General features: G+C 50.0%; 1 protein-coding gene across 2 annotated transcripts in view; it reads right to left on the bottom strand.

Moving 5' to 3' along the window:
• MYO18B (myosin XVIIIB) overlaps nucleotides 1-25,379 on the bottom strand; it is a 237,253-nt gene that overhangs the window by 60,165 nt on the left and 151,709 nt on the right. For both annotated transcript variants that reach the window (XM_047761184.1, XM_047761185.1), the window contains exons 35-39: nucleotides 8,663-8,776; nucleotides 7,270-7,386; nucleotides 6,425-6,508; nucleotides 5,307-5,444; nucleotides 3,037-3,222 (exon numbers count right to left, since the gene is read on the bottom strand). In XM_047761184.1, the coding sequence (XP_047617140.1) occupies nucleotides 3,037-3,222; nucleotides 5,307-5,444; nucleotides 6,425-6,508; nucleotides 7,270-7,386; nucleotides 8,663-8,776 (639 nt within the window). The remainder of the gene's footprint in view (nucleotides 1-3,036; nucleotides 3,223-5,306; nucleotides 5,445-6,424; nucleotides 6,509-7,269; nucleotides 7,387-8,662; nucleotides 8,777-25,379) is intronic.

Raw genomic sequence — 25,379 nt, 5'->3', positions numbered from 1 at the left:
ACGATTTATGGTGGTGCCTGGGAGCATGATGCCAACTGGCCTTCTAAGGACCCTCCAAATCCCAGCATGTGGATGCCTGGTTTTGCCCAGGCAAGTCCTGAGTGCCTGTTGCAGAGGAGCAGATAAAATACACAAGGGATGGCCTTGGCTACAGCTCTCCACTCAGTGAGAGCTCCTCTGGGGGGTGGGGGGAGGGTGCATCTGGTTCCCCGCAGTTCCCAACATCTACCACTGGGTCTGGCTGGGACTGAAAACTAGAGATATATATCAATTGCATGAGTGAGAGAACCAGAATGCTGACGGCCTTGCAGGTTCCTGGTGAGGTTTGTTGAAAACACACGGAACAGCCACCCCATCTTACAGGGGTGCCTTGGAGGAAGGGAAATTGGTGGCATAGACTTGAACCTGGAGAGGTGTGATGCCATCTCCTGGAAGGGTCCAGGATGCCCACCAACAGGAGGGGCCTCAGCCACAGGGCTCCTCTGACAATGACAGTGGTCAGCCGTGTTCCGTCCATACTGTGAGCTTCTTCAAAGAGCAGGGCCCTTCCGACTCCCTGCCCCTCCCTTCAATGCCCACCCCCGTGCCAGGCTGAGTCGGTGCTGCATGAACAACCAGGTGCTCATGGACAGATGAGTACAACCAGGAAATATGACAGCATCCCTTCCCCCCAGTGGGAAGAGCCCAGGGCCCAAAGGCAAGGGCCACACTTGAGGGCAAGTAGGTTGGGTTAGGACAAGGCTGTCAGCTGCCCTGTCTCTGTGAGCCCTGCTCATTCACAGAATGATTACAGAACACAGCTAGGCAGGAACATGCCCTCCCTCCCGTGGTGGGTCGAAGGGTGGCCACTAGAAGTTACGTCTGCCCAGAACTGTCAACATGGCCTTATTTGGAAAAAGAATCCTTATAATTAAGGTAAGGACGGGGAGATGACATCAAACTGGACTTAGGACAGGCCCTAAATCCAATTACAGGTGTCTTCCTAAGAAAAAGACAGGGATATCTGAGACACACACACAGAGGAATGAGGACCATGTGGAGCAGAGGCAGGGATTGGAGGGACCTAGCCATAAGCCAAGGAGCTCCTGGAACCACCAGAATTTGGAAGAGTAAGAAGAATTCTACCCTGGAACCTTCAGAGGGAGCACAGGCCTGACAATACCTTGACTTCAGACTTTTGGCCTTCAGAACTGTGAGAGACTAAATTTCTCTTATTCTCTTGTTTTAAGCCACCTGGTTTTTAGTAATTTGCTAATAAGGCAGCGCTAGAAAACATCACCGAATCCCAAACACACCAAAATAAAAAGACTAGTAAAGCCTTGGTAAGCTTACCCAGAATCTTGCAATCAGCAAACAGGGAAAGATGCAGGTCTAATTTCAGTGTACATGCAAACTTTGTGCTTTAATTTTGATTCATATGAGTGTGCTATAATCTTTTCCATATTTTAGGGTCTTTAAAGGTCGTAACTTGTCCCTGAGAATGGGAGTAGGGATGGAGAGAAGAGAGGAGAGAGCAAAAGAGAGCAGAGGAGAGAGGAAGAAAACCACTCCGTGATCTGACCAGAAATCCTGAGCATCTGGCCAGTTAAAGAAGACATCAGAGGAGGAAGGCAGGGATGTTCTCTTACTCCAGCCAGAGCTGGCAGGAGGGGAGCTGGGCTGCATGAGAAACAGGGCCAGTTAATGAGGAAGTTATCCTGTCAGTTGGAAGAAAGAGCCTTTCCTTCACCCTGGGCCATTAGGGGTGGAGGAACTGGCAGTCACAGACTCGGATTTTGTCTGGGAACCTGGGTCTCTGTGCGGAGCCTCATCTCCCCACTCTCCACCCCCCACAACAGCCAGGTTGGTGGCCTGTCAAGGGTAAAGCTAATGGGAATGACCCTGGCCGTGGCAGGCAAAGACCCAAGAAATATACTTGCTGCGGGAGGACAAGGTGGTGAGACCTGCCACAAAAGCAAGAGTGGACAGGGCGGACAGACGATGATGGGGATTTAAAGACCTTTGGGCCAAACCACATCATGCTGTATCTCAGAGAAGGCTCTACAGGAGCGGGCGGAGAGGTGCCAGGTGCCTCCCAGGCTACAGAGGCAGAAACCTGGAGTCTCTGGAACCGTGGGGAAGAGGAGGAACAGGTCCTCTCAGATGCTGTGATTCCTATAGGAAAACTGTTCTCAGGAAAATACAATGAACTATAAAGAAAACTTCCCATGGGAAAGAAACAAATTTTAAAACACACCTTGGCCCACACCAGAAGGCAGAGCATGGCTTGGTGAATGAAAGCATAGACTACAGAGTTGGACAGACCAAAGCCTTACTTGTGTGTGGCCTCAGGTAAGTGACTGTTTCACTCTGGGCCTTAGTTTGGCATGTGTGTGCCCCTGGGCCTCTGTTTCCCCATGTGGAAATGGTGACAAGAACAGTACCTACCTCACAGGACTGGTATGAAGGTTTAACCCAGAACCTGGCACATAGCAACTGCTTAATAAATAGTGGGTTTTGCATGATAAATATTGTCTTTTACCTTAGTGGTTGCTGTTAATAGCCCAGAAAGAGGGCTCACATTTACTAGCTATGACCTTAGACACATGATCTTACCTCTGTCAAGCCTCCAGTTTCCTCATCTGTAAAATGGGATAATAATACTGACTTCATGAGGTTGTTATGATGATTACAGGGTATTAAGGGTGTTAGGACTCCAAGCAATGGAGACATTTAATAATTGTCCATTCTCTGCTCTTGGCATGAGGCCGCTTGGCCTCTGGAGGAGAATGTGTGATGCAGTCAAGTAAGTCTGCAAAGGTGCTTGGAAGCCACCCAGCAGGAGAGAATGCGATTGGCTCACTTTGGACCCGCCCCCAGAGTTTGCAGCCAATGGCAATGCCACCTCTCCACCCATCCCCTCAGGCTTCTTCCCTTCTTTGGGTCTACCCCACTGGCTCCAGAGACCAGCCCCTGAGGCTCCCAACTTGAAGGAAAGAGGGCTCCCTCTCCTAAGCCGTCCCTCACCTGAGGGCGGGCACTGGGGACAGCACTCACCAGCTCCACGCACCGCCGGCTGGCCTCAGCCTCCCTCTGTACCAGCTCTTCCATGTCCGCCTTCAGCTCCTCCAGGCGCCGCTGGTAATATTGGCTGTTCTCCCGCTGCTGGGACTCGGCTGTGGCCACCTGGGAGAGTTCCTCGCCCATCTTGATCAGGCTGTCCCGAAGCCGGATCACCAAGACCTGGAAAGCACACACCCACCTTGGAGTTAGAGGCCTGGGGCTGGAAACAGGGAGCTCCAGAAAGAGAAATCCTTTGCTGAGTCTCTGTGCATAAGTTTATAAAGCAATCGGGATAATCATCCTGATTTCTGACACAAAAATGAAGAGAACACAGGAAATGATAGCTGCTATTCTGAGAGGCTGTGTAGTACAGTGACTGACTCTGAATATGTTCTGTGTTCAAATCCTACCTCTACCTCTTCCTTGCTGTGCGACCTTGAGCAGGTTATTTAACCTCTCTGAAAGACAGGGATGCTGTCAAGCTTGAACACATGAACTTATGCAGAAGGCTTAGCTCAGCGCATGGCACACAGGATGTGCTGATTATGGGTTAGGAATTCATTCGGCAGCCTTCACTCAACTCCTGCTTTGGGAGGTTGGAGTGGTGCAGTGCAGAGAACGCCACGCTGGGGGGGGGGGGGTCCACACCCCTTTCCCAACCTGGGTTTTGGTTTCTCGATTTGTAAAATAAGGAGGTTTGAGCAAATCATCTCTCATGAGCCTCAGCGCTAATATTTTATGGCATGTTTCTTTGTGTGTGTGTCGGGGGGAATCCATGAGGACACAATGAAACTATGAATAGAGAAAAAAGAGCCTTGGGCATCACCAGTGCTACAGAAAACAAACCCAAGGGCTGTTCTGCAGAATTCATTAGTTGGCCAACAAGCCTGGAACCAATCGATTCTGATGGGCAAATACTCAAGTGTTGACATAAAACGGAGCTGGCATGAATATTTTAGGTCCTTGATACGGACTCTGAGCCCCTTTCCAGATCAGAGACTGAATAATGGTCTAAAAGGAAAGCTTTATGATTCATTTCCTCTTCCTCTTCAAATGGAGCCTAGCAGCCATTTCAAAGGGCAGCAGGAGTGTTCTAAGAAGAGTAGTCCTCAAACTGTGTCCCCGAGGCACCCATCTTAGGCAATTCCAAGAACCACTGAGGGTCAAGGCAAAGAAGAATTTTTCTCCGACCTTCAACCAGAGCAGCCTTCCTAGACACCAAATGCCCAAGAGGGAGTCGGGAAAAAAATGTTTCAAAATAAGACGTGCAGCCTCCCACTGTCCAGACACACCATCATACTGTGAGTAAGCCAGCTGCAGCAGGGACACTGGAACCTGAGATCAGGATGGGGTGAAGATCAAGGGGCAATCTACTCCTGTCACTGACACTCCCCGGCTTTATGTTGAGTAAGTCGCTCGACCTCTCTAGGGTCACCTTCTCGTCTATCCTGCCTGCCCCAGAGGACTGTGGTGAATGTCAAGGGCAGTGGCTGATGTGGAAGGTTTTGGCGATGGTGATATCCTCCGTGAACGTCCCAGGCCACCGGTGTACAGAGCTACTGTGAATATTATCACTGAACCCCACCCCATCCCAAACAAGTCTTACCTACCCTTCAAGGTCCAGCACCAACACCACCTCCTCCTGGAAGCCTCCCTGATTCCCCACCCCTAAGGCACCTCCATCCTCCAAGCCGCACAGCCCTCTCTCCATATTATGTGTGTTTATGTATATATCATACCAGCATCTCCTATAAAGCTCTACGTTTCTGGAAAACAGAGTCTGTGTAATATACTGCCTCCCATGCACCTAAAACAGCCTAACACACACTAGGTGCAAAATCAGTTTCTGCTCAAAATGAGTGTTGGGTGCATATGTGGCTGCGCAGGTGGATGGAGGTGAGCAGAATGGGTTCAATGGATTAGAAGATGGACAGAGGGTCAAGGTCTGAAAAAAAGAAAGAATAAAGGAAGAGAGGAAAGAATACAGAGTAAAGGAAGAACAAATGGAGAGGGGACAATGGGTGGGCCAGCAACGGTGTATGGAGACAGACAGAAGGGGGAAGGTTGAGTGGATGGGTAGCTTGCAGGATGGTGTGACTGAAGAAAGGAAGAGAGGAGGGAGGGAGGGAATGCAGACAGGAGAGGGATGAGTAACACAGATCCAGAAAAAGGCACAGGCGTGGACAGATGGAGGGTGGGAAGCAGGGCTTATAGGAAGCCCTCTCAGCTCTAGGTCTCAGCAGTGTTTACTCATCTACAAGTACCTCAAATCGCTTGATCTGCACTTTCTGGAACTCCGTCTTGTTTTCCAGGTCACAGATGACGGCCTCCTGTCTGCTGACGATGGCTCGGTCCACAGTGGACTGCTCCAGGTACTCAATGCGCATCTGAGCCACCTGCAGCTGGGAGCAAACCCACGAGGGGGGTGACCACCCTCTGGCCCCAAGTCCCCGAACAGGGGAACCTGGCCAGACCCAGCCCCGGGCCCACCCACCCTGCTCTTCCTCAGCTCAGGTGCACGTGCACACACTGGACCCGGCCCCCTGGGTCTTGGGTGCTGGGAAGTGATGCTTCCTGTGCTTTCATCTTCCAAACAGGCCTTTCAGTTGCTTCTCTGCCTGCCTGTCCTACCTGGACCACAGCCACTCTGTGAGGGCAGCAAACGTTAGCCTCAAGGACACAACCAAGAGGAGTGGTTTGGGGAGCACATGGATCGGGGTTCCCAGTCTGGCTCATCCACCTGGATGAGTCTGGAAAGTGTCCTTCCCTAAGCCTTGTTTCTTCATTGCCATGTGTGAGGACTAAGGGAGGTTAGTGCCCACTGCATGACAAGCAGCCAGCAAATGGCCACACCTGCTTTCTTTTTGTTCCACTTGTTGTGCCCACAGACACCGCTGGAGACTCGGTCACTCCGACAGCCACGTGCAATGTGGGCACAGGCAATGGCTCTAGAAGAGCTTTGAGAATTTCATGGATAACAGCAACCCGCTAGGTAATGTGGGAAATTCAGGGGTGTTTGGAGGAACCATGACTTCAAAGGAAGATTTCACAAAGGAAGATGAGCCTGTCTTACACAGACCAACCCCTTTTCCTTGGAGCCATTTCTCCGGGAGAGAAATTCTGCACCGAATGCCTGATGAGTCTTGCTGAGTGGGGCACCTATGGATGCTGAACAAGCATGAGTGGGAGTGAGAGTGAGTGTGTGTGTGTGTGTGTGTGTGTCTGTCTGTCTGTCTGTCTGTCTGTCAGTCTGTCTACCTGCCTGCATGCTGGGATTGTTCTCATTTCATCCAGCATGCATCTGAAGTTGAATAACTGAATGACCAAAAGACTGATAGTTCCCAGGATCCTCCCTCATGACATGGTGGTGCTGAGGACATACTTGTTCTTGAAGATTGTGCTTCTCCTTCTGGGCCTCCTCCAGCTGCAGCTGCAGTTCTTGGATCTGCCCAATGTCAGCAGCAGACTGGTGGGACAAAAAATGTCACCTTGATGTTTTGCCAGAAATCCCTTCTTCATCCACCCACAGCTGTCTATGAATCTCAGAGCATCTATGACAACAGCTGATTCCAAAAGGGTACCTCTCATGTCCTCTCAGTGTTTGCTGAGTCACTCCTACTACATAAGCCCATAGCTTTGGTCAACTGTCCAGCACTTTATTATACACCCTGAAGAGCCCAGAGAGAATGAGCTGGCTACGGCACTAGAACCAGAATTCTGAGGGAAGAGAACTATTCTGAGTGTCAGGTAACTGGAATTCTGCACCTGGCTACCAGCCTTGACAAGCCATGGACCCTCTCTGCACCATGTATCGTCATCTGGAAAATGGGCTGAGAGCCTCTGCTCATTTCCTCTACATAGAGTTTGTCCAGAGATTAAATGAGGCAATAGAGAGTAGAGGTCCTTAAAAAGAGTTGAACCAAACGGTTGAATGTGACTATCCCCAAAGGGAAGGATTCCAGAGGGTAGGAGGGCCCCTCGCTTTCCATTTTTCACATGTATTTATTGTTTAAATTATTTATAATGGGCATATAAATCTACTGCTTTCATAATTAAACAAATAAACTTCCACTATGACCAAAAATGAGTGCAATTCACAATTCCTAATAACTTTGTGGCATTTATCCCTCCGAGGTCCTAAAAACAGTGGTCTAACCCTATCACCGTCTCAATCCCTCCACCTACGCCACCCAAGGCTGCCAAACCCCTTCTGCCTGAGGCCGTCACCTGAGCAATGAGGTCCTTGTGCTTCTGCATGAGGTCGTTCAGGTCATCCTGGTCCTCGTCGATGCGCTTCAGGAGGTCCGCCCTCTCAAACTGCAGCCGGTACAGCTGCTCGTCCACCTGGTGGAGGCAGGACAATGGTAGGGGGCTGCATGGGGCTGATGAAGAACAAAGAGGGGCTTGCCTGTGGGAGTGTCAGGTGAGCGGACATCTCCCTGTGAGGGAGGCCATGGCTGTGTCAGTGCCTTACGTGGGCATGACAGCTGTGTGTATGTACCTGGCATGCATGCGAGTGTGTGAATGCAGCATGTGTGTCTGTGAATGGATACGTGTCCATGTTGAATGGATACGTATCTGTGTAAACGCACCCAGGAATCTGCAAACATACGATGGATGTGTGCAAGGTGCAGAGGTGTGTGTAATCTCAGGATTCCTCACAGGGGCTGTGCTCTGTTCACAGGTACTTCCCAGCACTTGGCCTGCGTGTAACATGCTCAGTAAATATGGCTCAATTTAGATGCACATTTAATCTGGGAGGGCATTTATTTTGTGTGTCTGGTGACTTTGTATGTGAGTGTGTAATATTCATCCCAGTTTGTGTGTGAACGTTTGTGGGCAAGTTCCCCTTAATCTAGCACAAACGAAATCTGAGACAAAAGGGCAGAGAGGGATCTTGAGACAAACTTTTGCTTGTAAGTCTCAAGCTCTAACTAAACTTTAGGATTTTATGTTTTGAGTAAAAATCTCAGCCAAGCCTGTTCAACCAGAAAGGCACTAGAAACCCACACCTGGTCTTCACCAACAGAACAGATCCATAACACGTGTTCATTGATCCCTGTTTGGGGCTGAGCACAGAACAGGCCCATAACAGATGGTGGAGTCCCTCTTAGAAGTGAGCCCAAGTGGGCCCACGAGGGTTACCCTTGTGTCCACTTAGAAGAAAGGACCTACAGTAGCCCAACAATGAGAAGCATGTGCCCTCCTAGGGTGGTAAGCACACAGTAGGATGGCAACAGATGACTGGGAGCCGATTCCAGTGGCAGGCAGTGTGGGCACACAATGGATAGTTGGGTTCCCACTTCAGGTGCTGAGCAAACAACAGGCTCTTACTGGAAGCAGCCCCATAGGGCTGAGTACACATTGGGTCCACAGCAGGTTCCTTGCCTACCTTTGCACAGGTGAGCACACTGCTGACCCTCACAGGTGCCTTTACACCTTTATAACCCTTGGCTTTGAATAGGCGGCCTGGGCTCTCAAGTGTGTCCAGCACCCAGTAGGTCTACCATGGATGTCTGCCCCTCCAAGTACACTACAACGAGTACCCTTGTCCCTCTTCTAACACCATGCACACAGTAAGCCCACAAGGGCCAGGCCCCCAGCCCCTGGGGACAGGTACCAGGCTCTTGCTGCGGGTCATGCTCTCCAGCTCGCTGTGCATGCTCTCCAGGTCAGCTGTCAGCGCCTTCTGGGTCTTCAAGGCATCTTCACACTTGGCTTCACTCTGCTCCAGCTGGATGGGGCAGGAGCGGGAGAAGAAAAAGGGAGAGGCCTGGTGACACCACCTCCGTGAACGTCCCTCCCCTCCAGCCCAGCCTGGCCCCTCCCAGGCAGCAGTGTGCTGTCCAGGCGACCTTCACATCTCCACAGCTACTCATCAGCCCCCAACAGTGGAAACAGAAGTGTTGGCATTGGAGGCCGCCAGCTTCCGAACCCACTCAAAAATGAATAGGCATTGCCCCAAGGAGTAAGGCCAGGCTACCCCCAATTCAGTGCTGATTCAGGAGAGAGTCTCCAGCTCCGTTCAGCCAATATTTGCCGACACCTACCTCAGTGCCAAGTACGAGGCATGCACGGAACCATGAAGGTGGCCCCTGCCCTCCCATGGGGAGACAGGAAGGGACAGATAATGACAGCCTCTCTGAGGAACACAGGGAAGAGAAGGGCACAGGGACTGGGGAACACAGGGTGGGAGCCAAGAAGGCTTCCTGGAGGAGGTGCTCATAGTTCAGTGGGGACTTGCCAAGTAGATGGTTTTTAACCAGAGTCGAGAGCCCCTTTGCAATGGCATGCCAAATATTCTGTGTGCGAGCATTTTCCTAGTTCACGACTTTCACCAGATTCTCAAAGGTTAAGAACCACAGACTTAAAGTTTCTCTTCCTCACCCTTTCTTCCTCCTCCTTCCATCCACATGCATACAGTAGGCCTTCTATTCTAACAAAGTGGAGCCATGGAGGTACAATTATCTGTGTGGCCCCAGAAGACAGCCATTTCCCACTGGAGAAACCACATTCATGCACAAAGTCTAATTCTATTCTGAGACTGAGTTTCGCCTGGATTTCTGAACCCTAGAATCTCTGAGCAGGAAACAGCCTTAGAGAATGTAGAGATATGTATGACTGAGTCACTTTGCTGTACAGTAGAAATTGGCACAACATTGTAACTCAACTAGCCTTTAATGAAAAATTAAAAGATGAAAAATAAATAAACTGACTTAGAAATCACCGAAGGAAAACACTAGCAGTTCAGAGAGGGGCAGCGCCTTGTCTGAAATCACATAGCTACAAGGAGCAAAGACACCACTTGTATCATCCAGACCAGCACGCTTTCTCAACTGCCAGACCACTGTCCCTCCAAAATAGAAAATGATGTTGGTGCTAACAGATTGGGGGACAAAAGAAAAGCAAGTTGGACTCCTACTGAAATGACATGCATAAAGTCTGATCCCTGAGGCCACCCAGAGAAGGGGCCCCACTGATCTATGAAGGGAAACCAAGAGTCAAGGCAGAGGATGCTCCAAGGCCAACTGGCCATGGCGGGGACTCTGTGGGGAAAGGCTACCTGGGACCTCTTCCAAAGTGGGCAGAGAACGTCTTCCCAAGAATGTCCAGGAGCTCAGCCCAGATGTTAGAATAACAGTGATGACATGGGAGGCGGGGACAAGGCAGCCTGCAATTCGTACCAATATCTCCTGTCAAGCACCACAGTAAAGGCTCCTTCAATCCTCCCACCAGGTCTATGGGGTACGCGCTGCTAAACCCCCCCATCACAGAGGGGGGGAAACAAGGCCCCGGACTATTCCTGCAGTTTCCTCACACGGGCACCTCTATTTCCAGCCCCACAACACCACCAGCAGCCACAATTCAAAAGAACCCACATTTTGGGGGGAGCCATGTCCAAAGTATGTGGACGTTCTGGGACCAAGGATTGAACCCACACCACAGCAGCGACCCAAGCCACTACAGTGGCAATGTAGATCCCTGACCTGCTGCTCCACAGGAGAAATCCTAAATACCCATTTTAAAGGCTGTGAGTAAAGAGTATCTTTGCGGCTGGGCCCCTCAAGGGGCCTGGAGAGGAGGGCTTGGTGGCCTATTTCCCTCAGCACCTGGGAGGGAATGAGACACACTGAGAAAAATGATGTGGAGTGAGGGAGGTAATTGGCATCATTAGAGCATAATCGACAGAGGAAATGAGAAGTCAGGCACAGTCTCATCTTCCCTGCAGGCGGCTCCAGAGCCTCTGGGAAGGAGTGGGGTGGGGGGGATGGAGGGCTCCCCTGCAGGCAGGCAGGACAAGGTCAGACCTTGATTCATGCATAAGTCAGAGGCCTCGCTAAGGACAGGAATGTCAACTAAGACTTAAAAGATGCAAAGGAGACAGCAAGATAGCATGCTTTCTACAACTTTCAGTGGAAAAGTGCCCTGAGGGGAGGCAAAAGCAAGTGCAAAGGTCCTGAGGCAGGAACAGGAAGGCACTCGGGTGCTGTAGAACAGAACACTAGCCAGCAAGGCTGTCAAGCCATCCAGAGAAGGCCAAGAGGAGGTGATGCTGAGGAAGTGGACAGGGGCCACATCAATGAGAATTATGAGCTGGGAGGCAAAGCTCAGGTTTGTTTTCAGTCTGCAGGAAAACCATGGCTGCTCTCTAAGGAGGAGGGGGTGTGATCTCCCTCTGGATGCTGAGGGGAGGACGGGCTTTCTCAAACATGAAGAGCAACAGGGCAGCCAGGAAGGATGCTGCCGTGGTCCTCCAGGAAGGGGGCGGTGGAGGTGCTCTGATCGGAGATGAAGGGAAAGTGAAGTGTCCCCACAGGGGGTTGTGCAAGGAACAAAAGAAATGGGCAGGCAGGAGCAGATGGGCCGGCATGGGAGATGATGTCAGATAAACTAATAGCGGAAGGGAGGCGTCATGCAGGGCCCCGCTGCTGGGTCAGGCTGCTCGGCCCAGGGCCAGGAGGCAAGAGAGAGCCATTGTAAGGAGCTCAACAGTGCAGACGCGACACGATGACAGCAGTTCCCATCTGCCGAGCCCCTCCTTCGGCTGCAGTAGGGTTTCATCAATATGATGCTGCTGGTCCTCAGAGCCGCCAGAGAAAGAAGGCTCTATTTTTTATCCCCATCTTACAGATGGTATATGATGCCTGATCCAGACATGCTCCTTCCCTTCCTCAGTATCCCTGCAGTGAGCAGGGAGAGCAATGATTTATCCCCAGGGTGGAGGAACACAGAGAAGGTGTGCAGTCAGCGGAGGTGGCTGCTGGCATCAGCCTACCCGCCCCCCCCCCACTGGGCCAGAGATAGGATTATCTTGGCCCTGATGGTTTGGGCATGAATGGCCACACCTGCTACTATTGCCCGGGGACCATTTGCAGGGCTTTGTCTGCCTTGCTTCACAGCAGCCCCATGACTCTAGGAGAAGGTGCCACTGTTAGGACTCACTGACCAAATGGAAGTTCATGGAGGGAAGTTACTTGCTCACAGTCACAGAGAGAAGCCTGGTTGGTCCAAAGCCCCGAGCCCAAGTGATTAACCACTGAGCTCCACTGCCCCTCAGAGAAAGCTACTCTCTGGAAAGAGCAGGATGAGTTAAAATAAAGACAGAACTTGAACAGCAGGGGAACCAGCTTAGTGGCTTGATGCTATCATGGAAGCCACTCAGGCAGTGTCAAAATGAACTGAGCCAGGCAGGGGCTACAGAATGAGAAGTAGACAGATCAGAGAGAAGGGACAGAACCAGAGTTTGAACCCAAATGGTGGCATCAAGGAAACACACATCATGACCAGAGCCTTCCAGGAATGAGCAAGTCCATCCCACAGGCAAGAGGCTGGAAACCAACCCGTGCTTGCCCTGCTAAGCACCAGGCGCACCATATGCAAGGTAAAAACATCAGGGGCACTGGGGCCAGAACCGGGGGAACTGCCTCTTTAGCCAGTCACTGAACTTGTGTGCCTCAGTTTCCTCATCTGTAGAATGGGGATGGTCACATCACAGCACCTGTGCAGGATAAAAAGGTGAAAACACGAATATGCTTAGCACAGCATCTGGTACCGGGAAAACGCCAAAAAACCATGGTGGGCATTGCTGTTGTTTGCCCCTTTCATCCCTTAACAGCCTGAGAAGTGGGGACTTTTTAACCCTGTTTTAGAGATGAAGAGAGTAGCAGAGAGGCCAAGTGAGCTGTCAAGGTCACAGGGCCAGGATAAGGCACAGCCTGGACCACAGTTTTAGGGAGGAGTTTTAGGCTCCCTGGCAGACTGGGAGTGGTTGGGGGGAGGGTGCTGACCCCAAAGACACAGGAGTTAAGAAGTCCCAAGTGGGTCTGGATGGGCAAGACCAGAGATTTCCCAGCCCGTGGCCTCTGCTGGGCAGGCTTGGGGCTGCTGCTGACAAGCCATCTTAATGCCTAGCTTTAAAGGTGTCAATTTATTATACTTTAGGGAGCAGGAAGAAATACAGGGCCATCTTGGGCTGATACTCCATTATGATCACGTGGCATAAGAATAACTCACTGCCCATTATTTCCGTATCGGAGTTGTTTGACTGACATTTTTATGAAGTCGCAAGGCAAGCCACGTCAGGGCTGAGATCAGATCCCTGAGAAGCAGTGTGATGTTGCTGCTGATGCTCTGAAAGTGACTTCCAGGAGGAGCTGCAGGAGAGCAGTCAGAGAACAGAGGGAAAGGGATAGCCAAATGACAAGCCATCCCTCAAGAAGGATTCTTGGGGTCTGATCTGTCAGCACGGCAGCCAGTGTGGCAATGAGGACCCCTTTCAGCTCCAAGGCACCATCCCGTCCTATGGACAAGCCCTCTGGGGTTCATGGCGGACCTCTACAGCACATGGTGGAGAGGGCTCAGGGGGAAGGGGGGGGGGGGAATGGGACCTATGACCTCCATCCCCCACCAGACCAAGCGTGGGGCAGGACCCACCGCAGGCTCTCAGTGACACAACTGATTCGATTTTCATCTAAGTTCATGTTTTTCTTTCTCCTCCAAATCTTGTTTCTTGCAAAATCAATACAAGAATGCCCAAAGCATGTGGGTACAAAGCACCAAAACCACCTTTCAGAGACAGAAACTTACCTCCCCCTCACACATGCCTGGTCATTCTACCACTCAGTAATTAAATCAGCTATCTGGCCCCAGAGTCTGCTGAAAGGCAAGGCATCATCTCCTCCCTGGCCTCCTGAGCTAGGAGCCCCCCTGTTAAATGGACACATACCCTTTCCCAGTCCCCCCAAACCACAGCCATGGAAGGGGACATGCTTCCCATCCTGGTGCATGAATGGTGTCTAAGTTCAGCACAGGGATATGTGGTGAGGTCCTGATTCTTGCACAGTGTGGGAAGACACTGAAGGTCCCTGAAGCCTGGAATTCTTGGGGGTACCATCCAGGATCAGAGTGCTCCATCTGCCTGGGAGCTTCCATGCCCACAGTTATGAGGACGAGCTCTTACTCATGCCTGGCACTGCTCCCAACACTTTCCATCAAAGGATGGGGGTGGGGGGAGTTCTAACATGGCTGCTCATCAACCAAGAGGTGGGACATTCGACATCACAGAGCACTGCATGGTGGCTAAAAGCAGACTCAGGGGCCAGGCAGAACTGGGTCCCAGTCCCATATCCTCTACCTCTGAGCCCGTGACCTTGAGCAGGCTAGTTCATCTCCCTGAGCTTCCATGTTTCCCCCATCCACAAAATGGGGGAAATAATTAATGGCCTGCATTCACTGAGAGGCACTGCTAGGTACACTTGTACTTAGGTGTATGCTGCACAAGCACAGGGGCTGCAGTGCACACAGGTTATGAGCCTGAGCTCTTACTCTGTGCCAGGCGTGGCTCTCCATTAGCCCATTTAACATTGGCAACAACAGGCTGGGCTAGGGTCACTGGCTATTTGGTTGCTACCATTGAGGAAACTGAGAGGGAGAGAAGTGAAATCACTTACCTAAAGTCACCCCGGTACTAATGGCAGAGCCAGCATTTGAAACCAGGGAGTCTGGGCACCAGGTTCCCACACTGAGCTGTTACACTGTGCTCCTTCTGTAACAGCAATGCCCACCATGCACGCTCGGAAGGGGAAGTCTCCCGAGGGTGATGTGACTGCATACACCTGCTCTCCTTTCTTTTGATAGCAGTACCTCATCTTCTCTGCAAAGAATGTTCATTCTCCAATGTCCATGATGAGCTGACCCTCCTCCCTCAAGCCCGGAGAAGATGCATGTGACTCAGTCTTGATAATCAGAGCACCACCTGCTGTTGGCCATAGTGGTTGGTTGTGGGACCCTAGCATGGCTGACACCAGGATTTTGGCTGGGACCCTGGGAACAAGACTGGCTCTTTCAAATGCAGACTATAAGCTTAGGAGGCCTGGGGGCCTCTTGCCACCAAGAAGGAAGAGACTGTCTAAGAATACAAGGTGACATCGAGGTTGTTAAGGCAAAAGACACATCCTTGATGACATGGTTGGAGCACCTAGATCCAGCCAAACCTGAAGGCATAATAGCCTCAGAACTTTTCAAGATACTTTGGAAAATAACAACCCTTTTTCTGCTTGAGTAAGTTTGAACTGGGTTGCTGTTACCTAGACCCAGATACAGGATGAGTGAGCAAGTTTGAAGAGCTAATACACACATGGTGTCAGCCACAGAGTAAACAATCAGAACCACTGGTGAGAGTGAGTCTACCAAAAGGTGCATCAAAGTAGCTCCATCCAAAACCCTGTGATAGAATAACAGTCATGTATTGTTTATTCTGTGTATGGATCCTTCCTCCTAGGGAGACAAAGAGTCCCCCTTCTTGATTGTTCAATGGGGAGAAGGGGAGGGAATGAGATTTATCCAACACTGGTTATATCGGGCACTGTGTGGACTTGATGTTTATTATGACTATGGCTACAACAGCCCAACAAGGGAGAAATCAGCTTGGGCAGGGGAGTGACTTGCCCAAGGTCAGATTCAAGTCAATGAGACTCTAAATTCGTGCTGTTTCTGGGCCACCAACAACCCCTCTGCACACAAGTCTTTCTCTATTGCTGAGTTCATCTCAGGCATTCTCTCCCAATACCCGCCTCCTTTCATTCAGTATGAGGTCAATTGAGATTCCCAGCACATATGCATCAACTACAAACCAATGAATAGCATTTCTTTCCTAGGCGAAGCCATCTGCCTGCTTTAAATACCTGGGTAAAATGTTTGCTTTGGACTTATTAAGCTACGAGATGAGTTGGCTAGACATATGGAATGAGGTGGGGAGAGAGAAAATGCTGATATTTCAGCAGAGCAGTTAGAACCTGGATTTCTGGGTCTGAATGAACAACTCAGAGGATTTAAAAAATGACGCATCGAAAATGCCATGGCAAAGTGTTCGAAGGAATGGTGGCTTTGGTGGGCTAATCCCAACACACTCTGGCCCCTGACATCCCACCAGCACACCTGGAAGAATTAACCTTCTCTGATAAGGCTTTCCCTGAAGGGAATCTCCAACATCTCAGACCACAGACAGCCTTCGATGGTGAACAAATGTATTAAATGCACGCATATTAAAAATGTCAGGTCAGGGCCAGCAATGATCAGTCCAGCTCAGAAGTGTGATGACAGTAGCCTCTGGGAATTTCCTAAGACCATATGGCAGCTACTCTCTATGTCCTTGATCTCAAACTATTCAGGCATGTACTAAACATTCCACAGTTTTCCTTTCATTGGGCAAGAGGCCCATCATTTACTGATGCATTGAAATGCTTTCTGAGTATCTCCTGTTCCCACCATCTTCCTCTTTAGAGTAATAATCATCATTATGACTAGGGGAATAATAACAACTGCTCTCTAGGGATGCTTACCAAGTTTCTGTTCATTTGCAACATGTAATAACTTTATGAAGTAGGTATTTTCATCTCCATTTTATGGATGAGGAAGTTGAGACTCAGAGAGGTCAGTTAACCCATCAAGGTCACACAGCTAACAAATGGTGCCTGAAGCCAGGACCTGAACTGGTAGCTTTTTCTTGTAAGCCCTGGGGCATGTGCTTACCACCTACTGAGTAAAGCGGGTCTCCTTTTACTTGTTTTAAGTCTGTTTCTTTGAGGATTTAAGAGTCTTTTCTAATTTTGTATTATGGGATCTAAGGACCACGCAGGTCCTACCTGACTGAAGAGACTACAAGAATTTCCTTCCTGACTCTCCTCTGGTGACAATGGGTTTGTAACTCAGATATGCTCTCCAAAGAGAGAAAGAAAAACAAGTGGAAAAAGAGGGTATATACTTCCCTCTGTCCCTGTCTTGTTCATGTCCCCCTCTTTTACTATATTCCAGCTCCCCAGAGCTCCCCTAAATAACAGAGCATCTGAGGGTCTCTATGTCTGTCTTCCCGCTTGATAGTAGGCTCTTGGAGGGTCCCCGAGCCTTGCTCACCTCTGGAACCCCACAAGTGGGGACGCCACATGCATGCACTGAGGGAAGGCGGCTGAGAGGTCAGCGCAGCGCATTGCTGAGGCCTGGGCAGCCAGGCTGCCTCATCTGCAGGCTGAGCTGCCCATGCAGCTCACCCAGGCCTCTAATGCCCCCTTGGGAAGCACGGCCCCCCCAACCCTGCTGCCTGCCCACCCTTGCCCCCGGCTCCTTCTGAGCACAGGTCTCTGACCAGACACCAGTCCCGCTCCACAGGAAGGAGAAGGTGGGCTGTGTGGGCAGGACCCTCCCTGCAGACAGGGGTGACCTGAGTACGGAGAGTGACCACAGTCATGTTCACCAAACCCAGGGTCCCCCAGCAGGTGCCTTTCTTCAAAGCTGGAAGGACGTCAGTCCTGGACACATGAAGGAAGCCCAGTCAAGTCCAGCCTGGGGGACAGCAGGGCAGAGAAGTTCCAGTGAGACTTCCCCCTTATGAAAGCAGCTCCTTTGCAAAGAAGAAAATGCACACATGCTTGAAACACCAGGACAGTTTAAATCCCCCTCTTTTCACAAAAGAAAGCTCCGAAACCCCCACTTGAGGCGCTGCTTACCAAGGGGCTGGATAGCTTCCAGGGACACACCCTACAGAAGTGCACATGCTTGTGCCTTCCCCAGATAAGCTAACACTGGAGAATGTTCATAGCAGCTCTATTCCCAACAACCAAACTCTCAATAACTCACAGGTCCATCAGTAGCAAAATGGCTAAATTATGATCCAGCCTCATGGGCAGCAAGGAGAATGAACTGCCCATGACATATAATAGTGTCAGCAAATCCTGGACGCATCAATGGAACCAAAAAAGCAAGACACAAGGCGAGAGCAGGCAGAGGGTCCGATTTCAGCAAAGAAGCACCTTGAGTGGATGAATCATCCAGGAAAGGCTCCTAAACTGGCACCTGGTTCATCAGCCTCTCCCCTAAATCTTGGGAACCTCTTAAGAACAGGTGGTACAGAAAGGCCAGAGGGCCCTTTTATCTTCCCCATAATCATTCAGGGCTTGAGACGCTGGCTCTAGGGTGACCAGTTCAATGCTGTTTGCCCAGGGCTTCTGGGATTTTAAAATCAGAAGCTTCGTGTCCAGAGAACACCTTCGGACCCACACAAATTCAGAAGCCTCTGAGATGAAAAACACATGCTTCAAATTCCAGTGCACCCGAATGGAGGAAACTTCTCCATGCAACTGGCCTGAAATCTCTAAAAATGCCAGTGTTGTAAAATACAAAGGCGGACTGAGGCTCTGTGGCATCTGGAAACTGAATGCAGGCTCTTACCCACCCAGGGTGGAACCCTGAACCGGGGGCCAAATTGCTATAAAGAGCGTTAGTAAAACAACAGGCAAAATTTGAATAGTCAGCAGGTAAGATTGGAGGTCGGTAAACTTTTCCTTCAAGGACAAGCTAGAAAGGATTTTAGGCTGTGTGAGCCAAGGAACAAAACTGAAGGATACAGGCAGGTACTTATCACTTATCTAAGTTTAAATGTAGCCATTGAACAATGAAAACCATTCTTAGCTCTGAGGATGTTAAAAAAAAAAGAATAAGGAGAAACAGGCAGTGCCAGCTGGATTTGGCCTCTCAGCTACCGTTCACTGACCCCTGAATTAGAAAACAGTATTTTATCAATGTTACAAGTTCTGATTTTGATTAGGGTAAGGGGGGCACGCTGTCAGCCACTTGTTTTCAAATCAATTGGTGACTGTAATTTAGAGAGAAAATGATAAAGCAAACGTGGCAAAATGTAAAACATTTAGAAACCTAGTGAAGGATATAAAGAAATCCTTTGAACTCTTCTTGTAATGTTTTAGTAACTTTGAAATTCTTTCAAAATACATAAGTAATAAGTTCCCACAAACTGTGCCTTTGGACAGGATCCCAGATGCTGAGTGGCCTCCTGCACAAAATGGACATCACACTGGCTGCTTCCTGTGAGACACCCCTGCTCAGTCCCAGAGCCCTGGCTGTTTGCAGACCTGCTCCTCCCCTCCGGCCCCAGTGAGAAAAGGCCCCCGTGCTTGTGGAACTCACTACATTCAAATGGGTAGAGGGGAGAAAATTAGAGGTGACATCTAAGCACTTGGCCCAGTGCCTAGCACGGTGTAAACAATGGATGCCTACCATCAACATCACTGTCCTGATGGTTGTTATCATCCAGTGGCTTGTTGGGCTGCTTGGGGGCCTGGCACACCATAGCAGCATGGCACCTGGTCTTTTGGGGAGATGCATCGGTGGTGCTCCTGGTCTGCAATGAAAGCAGTCTTTCCCAGGAGTTCCCTTCATGGCTCAGCAGTTAACAAATCCGACTAGTATCCATGAGGATGCGGGTTCGATCCCTGACCTCACTCAGTGGGTTAAGGATCTGGCGTTCCCATGAGCTGTGGTGTAGGTTGCAGAGGCAGCTCAGATCCTGCATTGCTGTGGTAGTGGTGGTAGGCAGATTCGACCCCTGACCTGGGAACGTCACATGCTGCAAGTGCGGCCCTAAAAAGCAAAAAATAAAATAAAGTAAAATTTTAAAAAAGCAGCCTTTCCCCACTCCATTCACTACAGCCTTGGAAGTGTCAATATTTGTGGGGTGACCAGGCCTCTGATAACCATGTTTTAAACCAATTATTATTTGGTTTTTATCTCCTCTGACAGGAGGTTATGTTAATATTGAATCAATTCACTCCAACATAATCTCTTTTTTTCCTAAAAAAAAAAGTCTTCAAATAAAACATCCAGGCTGCCTGTACCATGGTTTCTGGCTGGAGAGAAGCTCCCAAAGCTCCCTTACACAGAAGGCTCCCAGCCGGATCATCTCCCCAGAGCTTTTTTGTTACTTTCAGCGTCTCTTGGAAGCATGGGTGCTACCTGGTGACAAACGTCCTGGTTAAGGACACTGGGGATCAGCAGTCTCCCATACACTAGCGGGGGCACTGGGAGTTCACTGTGTGGAAGATACACTGGGCTTAACAGGCCACCTGAGGGACACCAAAGTTGAGCCAGAATCCCAGAGTGGAAGGGGATACGGGGGCCCATGGGGCTTCAGAAGGGTTGGGATGCCCAGAGTTGACAGCAGGAGGTCCATGGGTGGTTTGTGGTAGAGGATATTATATAGCCCAGGGCTCAAGTCCCACCTGAGTCTCTTACCATCTTCTTATACCTTTGGACAGGTCTTGCAATGTGTTCACTCATTCCAGTCCTTGCCTTTAAGGCATTAGAAGGGAAATGACAGAGATAAGCCAGCAAAGAGGTCGCTGGGACAGAATAATATGGATGTCCTAGGGGTAAGCCCAGGAGATGGTGAGAGAAGAGCAGCGTGCCTCCCCTAGCCTCCGGAAGCCAGAGACGGCTCCCAGAGACAAGGCCCAAACCCAAGTTCAGGGCATCACTGAATGTCCTTCAGGCAAAAGGCTTCAGGGGGGGAGAAGCAAGTGTCTAGCAGAAGGCATGGCTTAGGCAAAGGTGCAGAGGTGGGAACAGGGGTGGGGGACCCTAAGACATTGAGTGGTTGATCAGAAGTGATAGGAGGGTAGGAGCTGGACTGCATCCTTAGAGGTGAAGTTGAGGGATGTGGACTGTAGTCTGAGGGCAATGGGGCAGAGGCACTAATGGAATTTTTGTTTTGTTTTGTTTTTTTAGGGGCACACCTGCGGCACATGGAGGTTCCCAGGCTAGGGATCAAATTAGAGCTGTAGCCACTGGCCTGCACCACAGCCACAGCAATGCAGGATCTGAGCCACATCCGTGACCTACACCATGGCTCGTGGCAACACCAGGTTCCTTAACCCACTGAAGGAGGCCAGGGATTGAACCTGGATACAGCATCCTCATGAATACTAGTCGGGTTCCTTACCATTGAGCCATGATGGGAACTCCAGCACTGACTTGAATGCAAAGAACCAAGACAGTAACTTATACTTAAAACTTATTTCTCCCAAGATCAGGGTGCAGAATGACTGCTTGGACAAGACCGGAGGCCAGCTGACTTGAGAGAATTCCAAATGAGAGACACAGGTGGTGTGTCGTAAGGTGGTGGCAGTGGGGAAGTGGGGGGTGCTGCTGGGTTCACTAGCTCTTTAGGGGGCACAGTGGCTGAGAGTGGTGACAGCTTTGTTCTCAGCAGGAAGGGGGATACAGCCCCCGGCACGAATTAAGTAAACAACTAAAGAGCTCAGTGCAGCCTCTTCTCCATTTAACAAAAAGCAAATAACATATTTCCTTTTGGGAGGAGACAAAGGTCAAAGGCATGAATCAAATAAAAAAAAAAAAAAAAAAAGGCAACCACTGCCCCGGAGCAGACATCATCTTCCACTTTCTCCTCAGAGCCAGGTGCCAGCATCTGCTGCTCACAGATGTTATTTATGCACAGCGATTATCTCAATTATATATCTTGGTTGTTGGAATTGCTTCTGTCTCCAGATTAGTTTGTTTCCAGTGGAAACATTCCATGGGAATTAATTAGTAATTGCTCCTGAAGAACAGGTGTCATTAGACCCACCCCACACACGGCCTCATCTACCTGTTCCATGAAGTCCTATAAAATCATGTGCCCAGAATCCAAAGTCTTCTACCGGCTGACTCTGGGGTGTGGGACACAGGGAGCCAGTGAGGAGCTCGATATTTTAAAATCTTTGCCTTACAGTTTTCAATTTAGAGAATTCCTCTGAATCCAGGATCTAGGGTTCTTTATGATGGCCCAGTAACTGGGATCATCATGCCCATTTCTTAGGTAAGAAAAGGGAGTCTCTGAAAGGCAGGGTGACCTGCTCAGAATCATACAACTAATGAAGGAGCAGAGGCAGGATTTGAACCCCCGAGGTATGCATCTTGCCTCCATGCGCCTTCTGTGTTTCATCACAGGGTCTTACGCCTGAGCCAGGTTTCCCGATGGAGGGAAACTGGGCATAAAAAGCCAGAGTTCTCTTAGGATTCTAGGAGGTGGGGCCATGGGCAGAGGGGATACCTGTCTACTTGGGAAGAAGCCAGGGGCTTTTGAAGATCCTCTAAGGGAACCCTCCTGCCTCCAGTTGAGCCTGGCACCCCACTGCATTCCTGCCATTTTTTTACAAGCACTTCTGACCAGGCCCTCCTGGGCTCTGTAGCTCTCTATGGCTCCCTAGCCCCTTTGAGACAAAGCCCAAACTCCACAGCCAGGCTCATGAGACCATGCAGAAGCTGACTCCAGCTTCAGTGATGACACCACCCTGTCTGCTCTTTCCCCAGAGCCTTTACTCCAGCAGCACTGTGCCAGCAGGATACACTCCCTGCCTCCACGCCTCTGTCCTGGATGCTCCACAGTTTCCTCCTAGGACATCCACATGCATCTCACCCACCCAGCCAGCTGCTTCCATCTTTAGAGACAGCGGAAGCCCCAGCTCCTCCCCACAGCTACGTCCAGGGCATCCTCTTTAGCGCCACCCTGGCACTCCCCCAGTAATGCTCACACCACCTGCTGGCAACGGTCTGCTCCTGGGTCTGCCAGCCCCCTGAAGGAGGGCTCCTCCTTATCCCTGCGGCCTGGCCTCGATCTGCACAGAATGGAGGCTGTACCAGTACTTGCTGAACACACACAGCTCACTAACAGGTGCTTGAAACGCATTCCCTCCTCTTGGCCCTCAGCGAGATAACCTTGCTCCAGGTTACCAGCGCTATAGTCAGTCAACTGTAAAGGCTGCAGAGGGTATTTCTCAAGCTGCAGCTGGCTTGACCTCATCGGCCCCCACAAGTGCCTGGGACATCAAGCAATGACGGTGCCTCACTTTAGGAAACGGGCCCATGCAGGCCCTGACACAGGTTAAAGGTCACAAAGTTAGCAAGTACTGGATCCAGTTCTCTTGACTCAATGTTTATTTAATTTTAGGGAGCTCCCACTGTGGCACAGTAGATGAAGAATCCCAGTACAGGGGGCTGGGGGCCAGTGCAGAGATGCAGGTTCAACCCCTGGCCCAGCAAAGTGGGTTAAAGGAGCCAGCCTTACCACAGCTGTGACATAGGTCACAGCTGTGGCTCGGATTCAATCCCTGGCCTGGGAACTTCGATACGCCATTATGTATGTATGTATGTATGTGTGTGTGTGTGTGTGTGTAAACTGGCTGAACTAGGCTCTTGTCACACGAAAGCTTCACTGTCCATTTCTCACCTGCAAAATGGACATACACCACCAAACCTGAAAGCAAGTTTTGAGGAATAAATGAGGTCCTTGATTCCCCAAACAGTGATTCTAAGACCAGCATTAGAATCCCCTAATGTGACTGTTAAAAAATGTATATCCTGGGCCTCAATCTTAATGGGAAAAAAAAAAAAAAAAAAGGAGGTGGGGGATCCAGAAATCTATTATTTTTTTAAATGGTGCTTAAGTTATCTGTTGTGCAGCCAAGTTTGGGGACCCCAAAAAGGAAAAGCCTGATACACAGTAAGCAGGTACTTGAAAAATGTTACCATCATGGATACAGAACTGTCCTGATGAAGTGGGAGATTTAACTAAGAGATATGACTCCCCCTTGTCTGAAAAAGCAGCTGGGTGACTTTTCAGTTCTGCTGGCCTCATACCATCCTTCTTGTAATTATGTAGCAACTACATGCCCTATGTCCAAGTCAACAGCCCTGCTAACAGTGCTCCAAGCCTTGCTTATCCGTTTCACTCCTGTAACCTTGCTTGCTCTGTTTCTTAGGCAGGAATGCTGTCTGCTCTGGGAAGGGGTGGTCCGGGGCTGCTTACATGGGAAAAACAAGATCCCATATGGTATAAAAGTTGCTGAGAACAAAGACCTGGTGCTCAGACTCTGGAGGTGACTCCTCTGAGCCCCCACGGGCTCAGAGGAACAAACCTTGCTTTTCCGCATCTCCCAGTGCCGTTTGTCTCCTTCCACTGCCACAGTTTCTGCAGTTGCTGCAACACCAACACTGGCAGCATTAAGACATATGCTGCTATGTGCCCTTGAGTAAACCACTCGACCTCTCAGAGCCTGTTTCCTTATTAGTAAAATGGGTCAAAAATAGAAATAACCACCTCCTTAGAGTTCTCATGAGGATTAGCTAAATAATGCACTTCTGTTGCCACCCCGACCACCCACACGTCCTGTCAGCTTCAAACCAGTCCCTGGCCACCTCCTCTGGCCATTGCCACAGCCACTTAACCCAGGAAACCCTTCCTCCATCCTCGAAGGGTCCACCAGCCTCCTAACAGATCCACTCAACCCTCCTCTATCCATCCCTCACCTTAGAGGAGTAAGCCTCTAAAATATGAACCAGATTATATTACGTTCTGCTCAAAATCTCCCCATGGCTTCTCACCAACCCTGGAATAAAAATCCAAACCTTCCAGGCCCCACATGTCTGGTCTCTGTCTGCTTCTCCTTCTCCTCAATCAGCTAAGCCAAACGAGACCCTTGGCAATTCCCTATTCCCTTTACTATTTATAATAACCCATCTTATTTCCTTTATTAACTGAATTAAGAGGTGAGATGTTTCTATTTATTTGTATCATTGCTTGCTCATCCTCTTTTCCATTGGTTTTCCCTACGTTTCATGAGGGAGAGAGGGAGAGGACCATGCCTATCCCACTCACCATCATATGCTTAATCTAGCACATGTCCTGACACTGAGTAGGTGCTGCATAAATACTGAACGAATGAAACAGCTCACAGCAAACCCAACATTGAAGACGCAGCCAGCAGTGAAGTTAGCTCTCTCCTCCTTCCCTCTCCCATCTACTCTCCCTGCCTCTGTCCCTGGAGCCCTCAGGTAAAGGACAAATGCCCTGCATGGGAGAGGAGAGACAGCAATGCCCAAAGTCATCACCACTTTATTTGATTAGCTCTGACTCTGGCATCCGGACACGTGTGCTGAGAGGCGAAGCAAGTGTACCCTGACCTCTGGTCCACGCAATCCCATCCTTATAACGATTTCCATGACAACAGCAACAGAAAGCCAAGGCTGTGAATTCCCTTTGATAGGAGCCGGATGCAGGGACGGGGAAGAAGGACTTGCAGAAGAATGAAGCTCTTTGATTCAGCTCAAGGCGCCTTCATTAAATACCACTATTTTCCAAGAACACACATTTTAACCCTGCAGAGGGAGAGTTCTCATGAATACTAAAAAAAAAAAAAAAAGAAAAAAGGAAAAGAAACAAAACTACTGAGGTTCCTTTTCAAGCACGTTCACTTATGGGGAGCGGCAGGGCTTGGACAGCATCAGGGATATTGTGACGGGAGACAGGCAGGGCACGTGGCCCCGCCAAGGGGGCTGCATGAACCCAAGATGCCCAAGTGATAGCCTAATGCTGAGCTGTCCTCCCTGCCTGACGGAAGGGGCTCAGGATCCTCCACCCACCCGCTTGATCAGACAAACAGGAAGATGCAGGGTGAGGCCAAAAGAGCCCCCAGATTCTGCTCTTAGAATCGCAA

This window comes from Phacochoerus africanus, chromosome 15, assembly GCF_016906955.1.
Source record: "Phacochoerus africanus isolate WHEZ1 chromosome 15, ROS_Pafr_v1, whole genome shotgun sequence".
Taxonomy (NCBI): domain Eukaryota; kingdom Metazoa; phylum Chordata; class Mammalia; order Artiodactyla; family Suidae; genus Phacochoerus; species Phacochoerus africanus.
The sequence above is the reverse complement of the archived record's forward strand: the minus strand, read 5'-3'. Positions and strand labels throughout refer to the sequence as shown.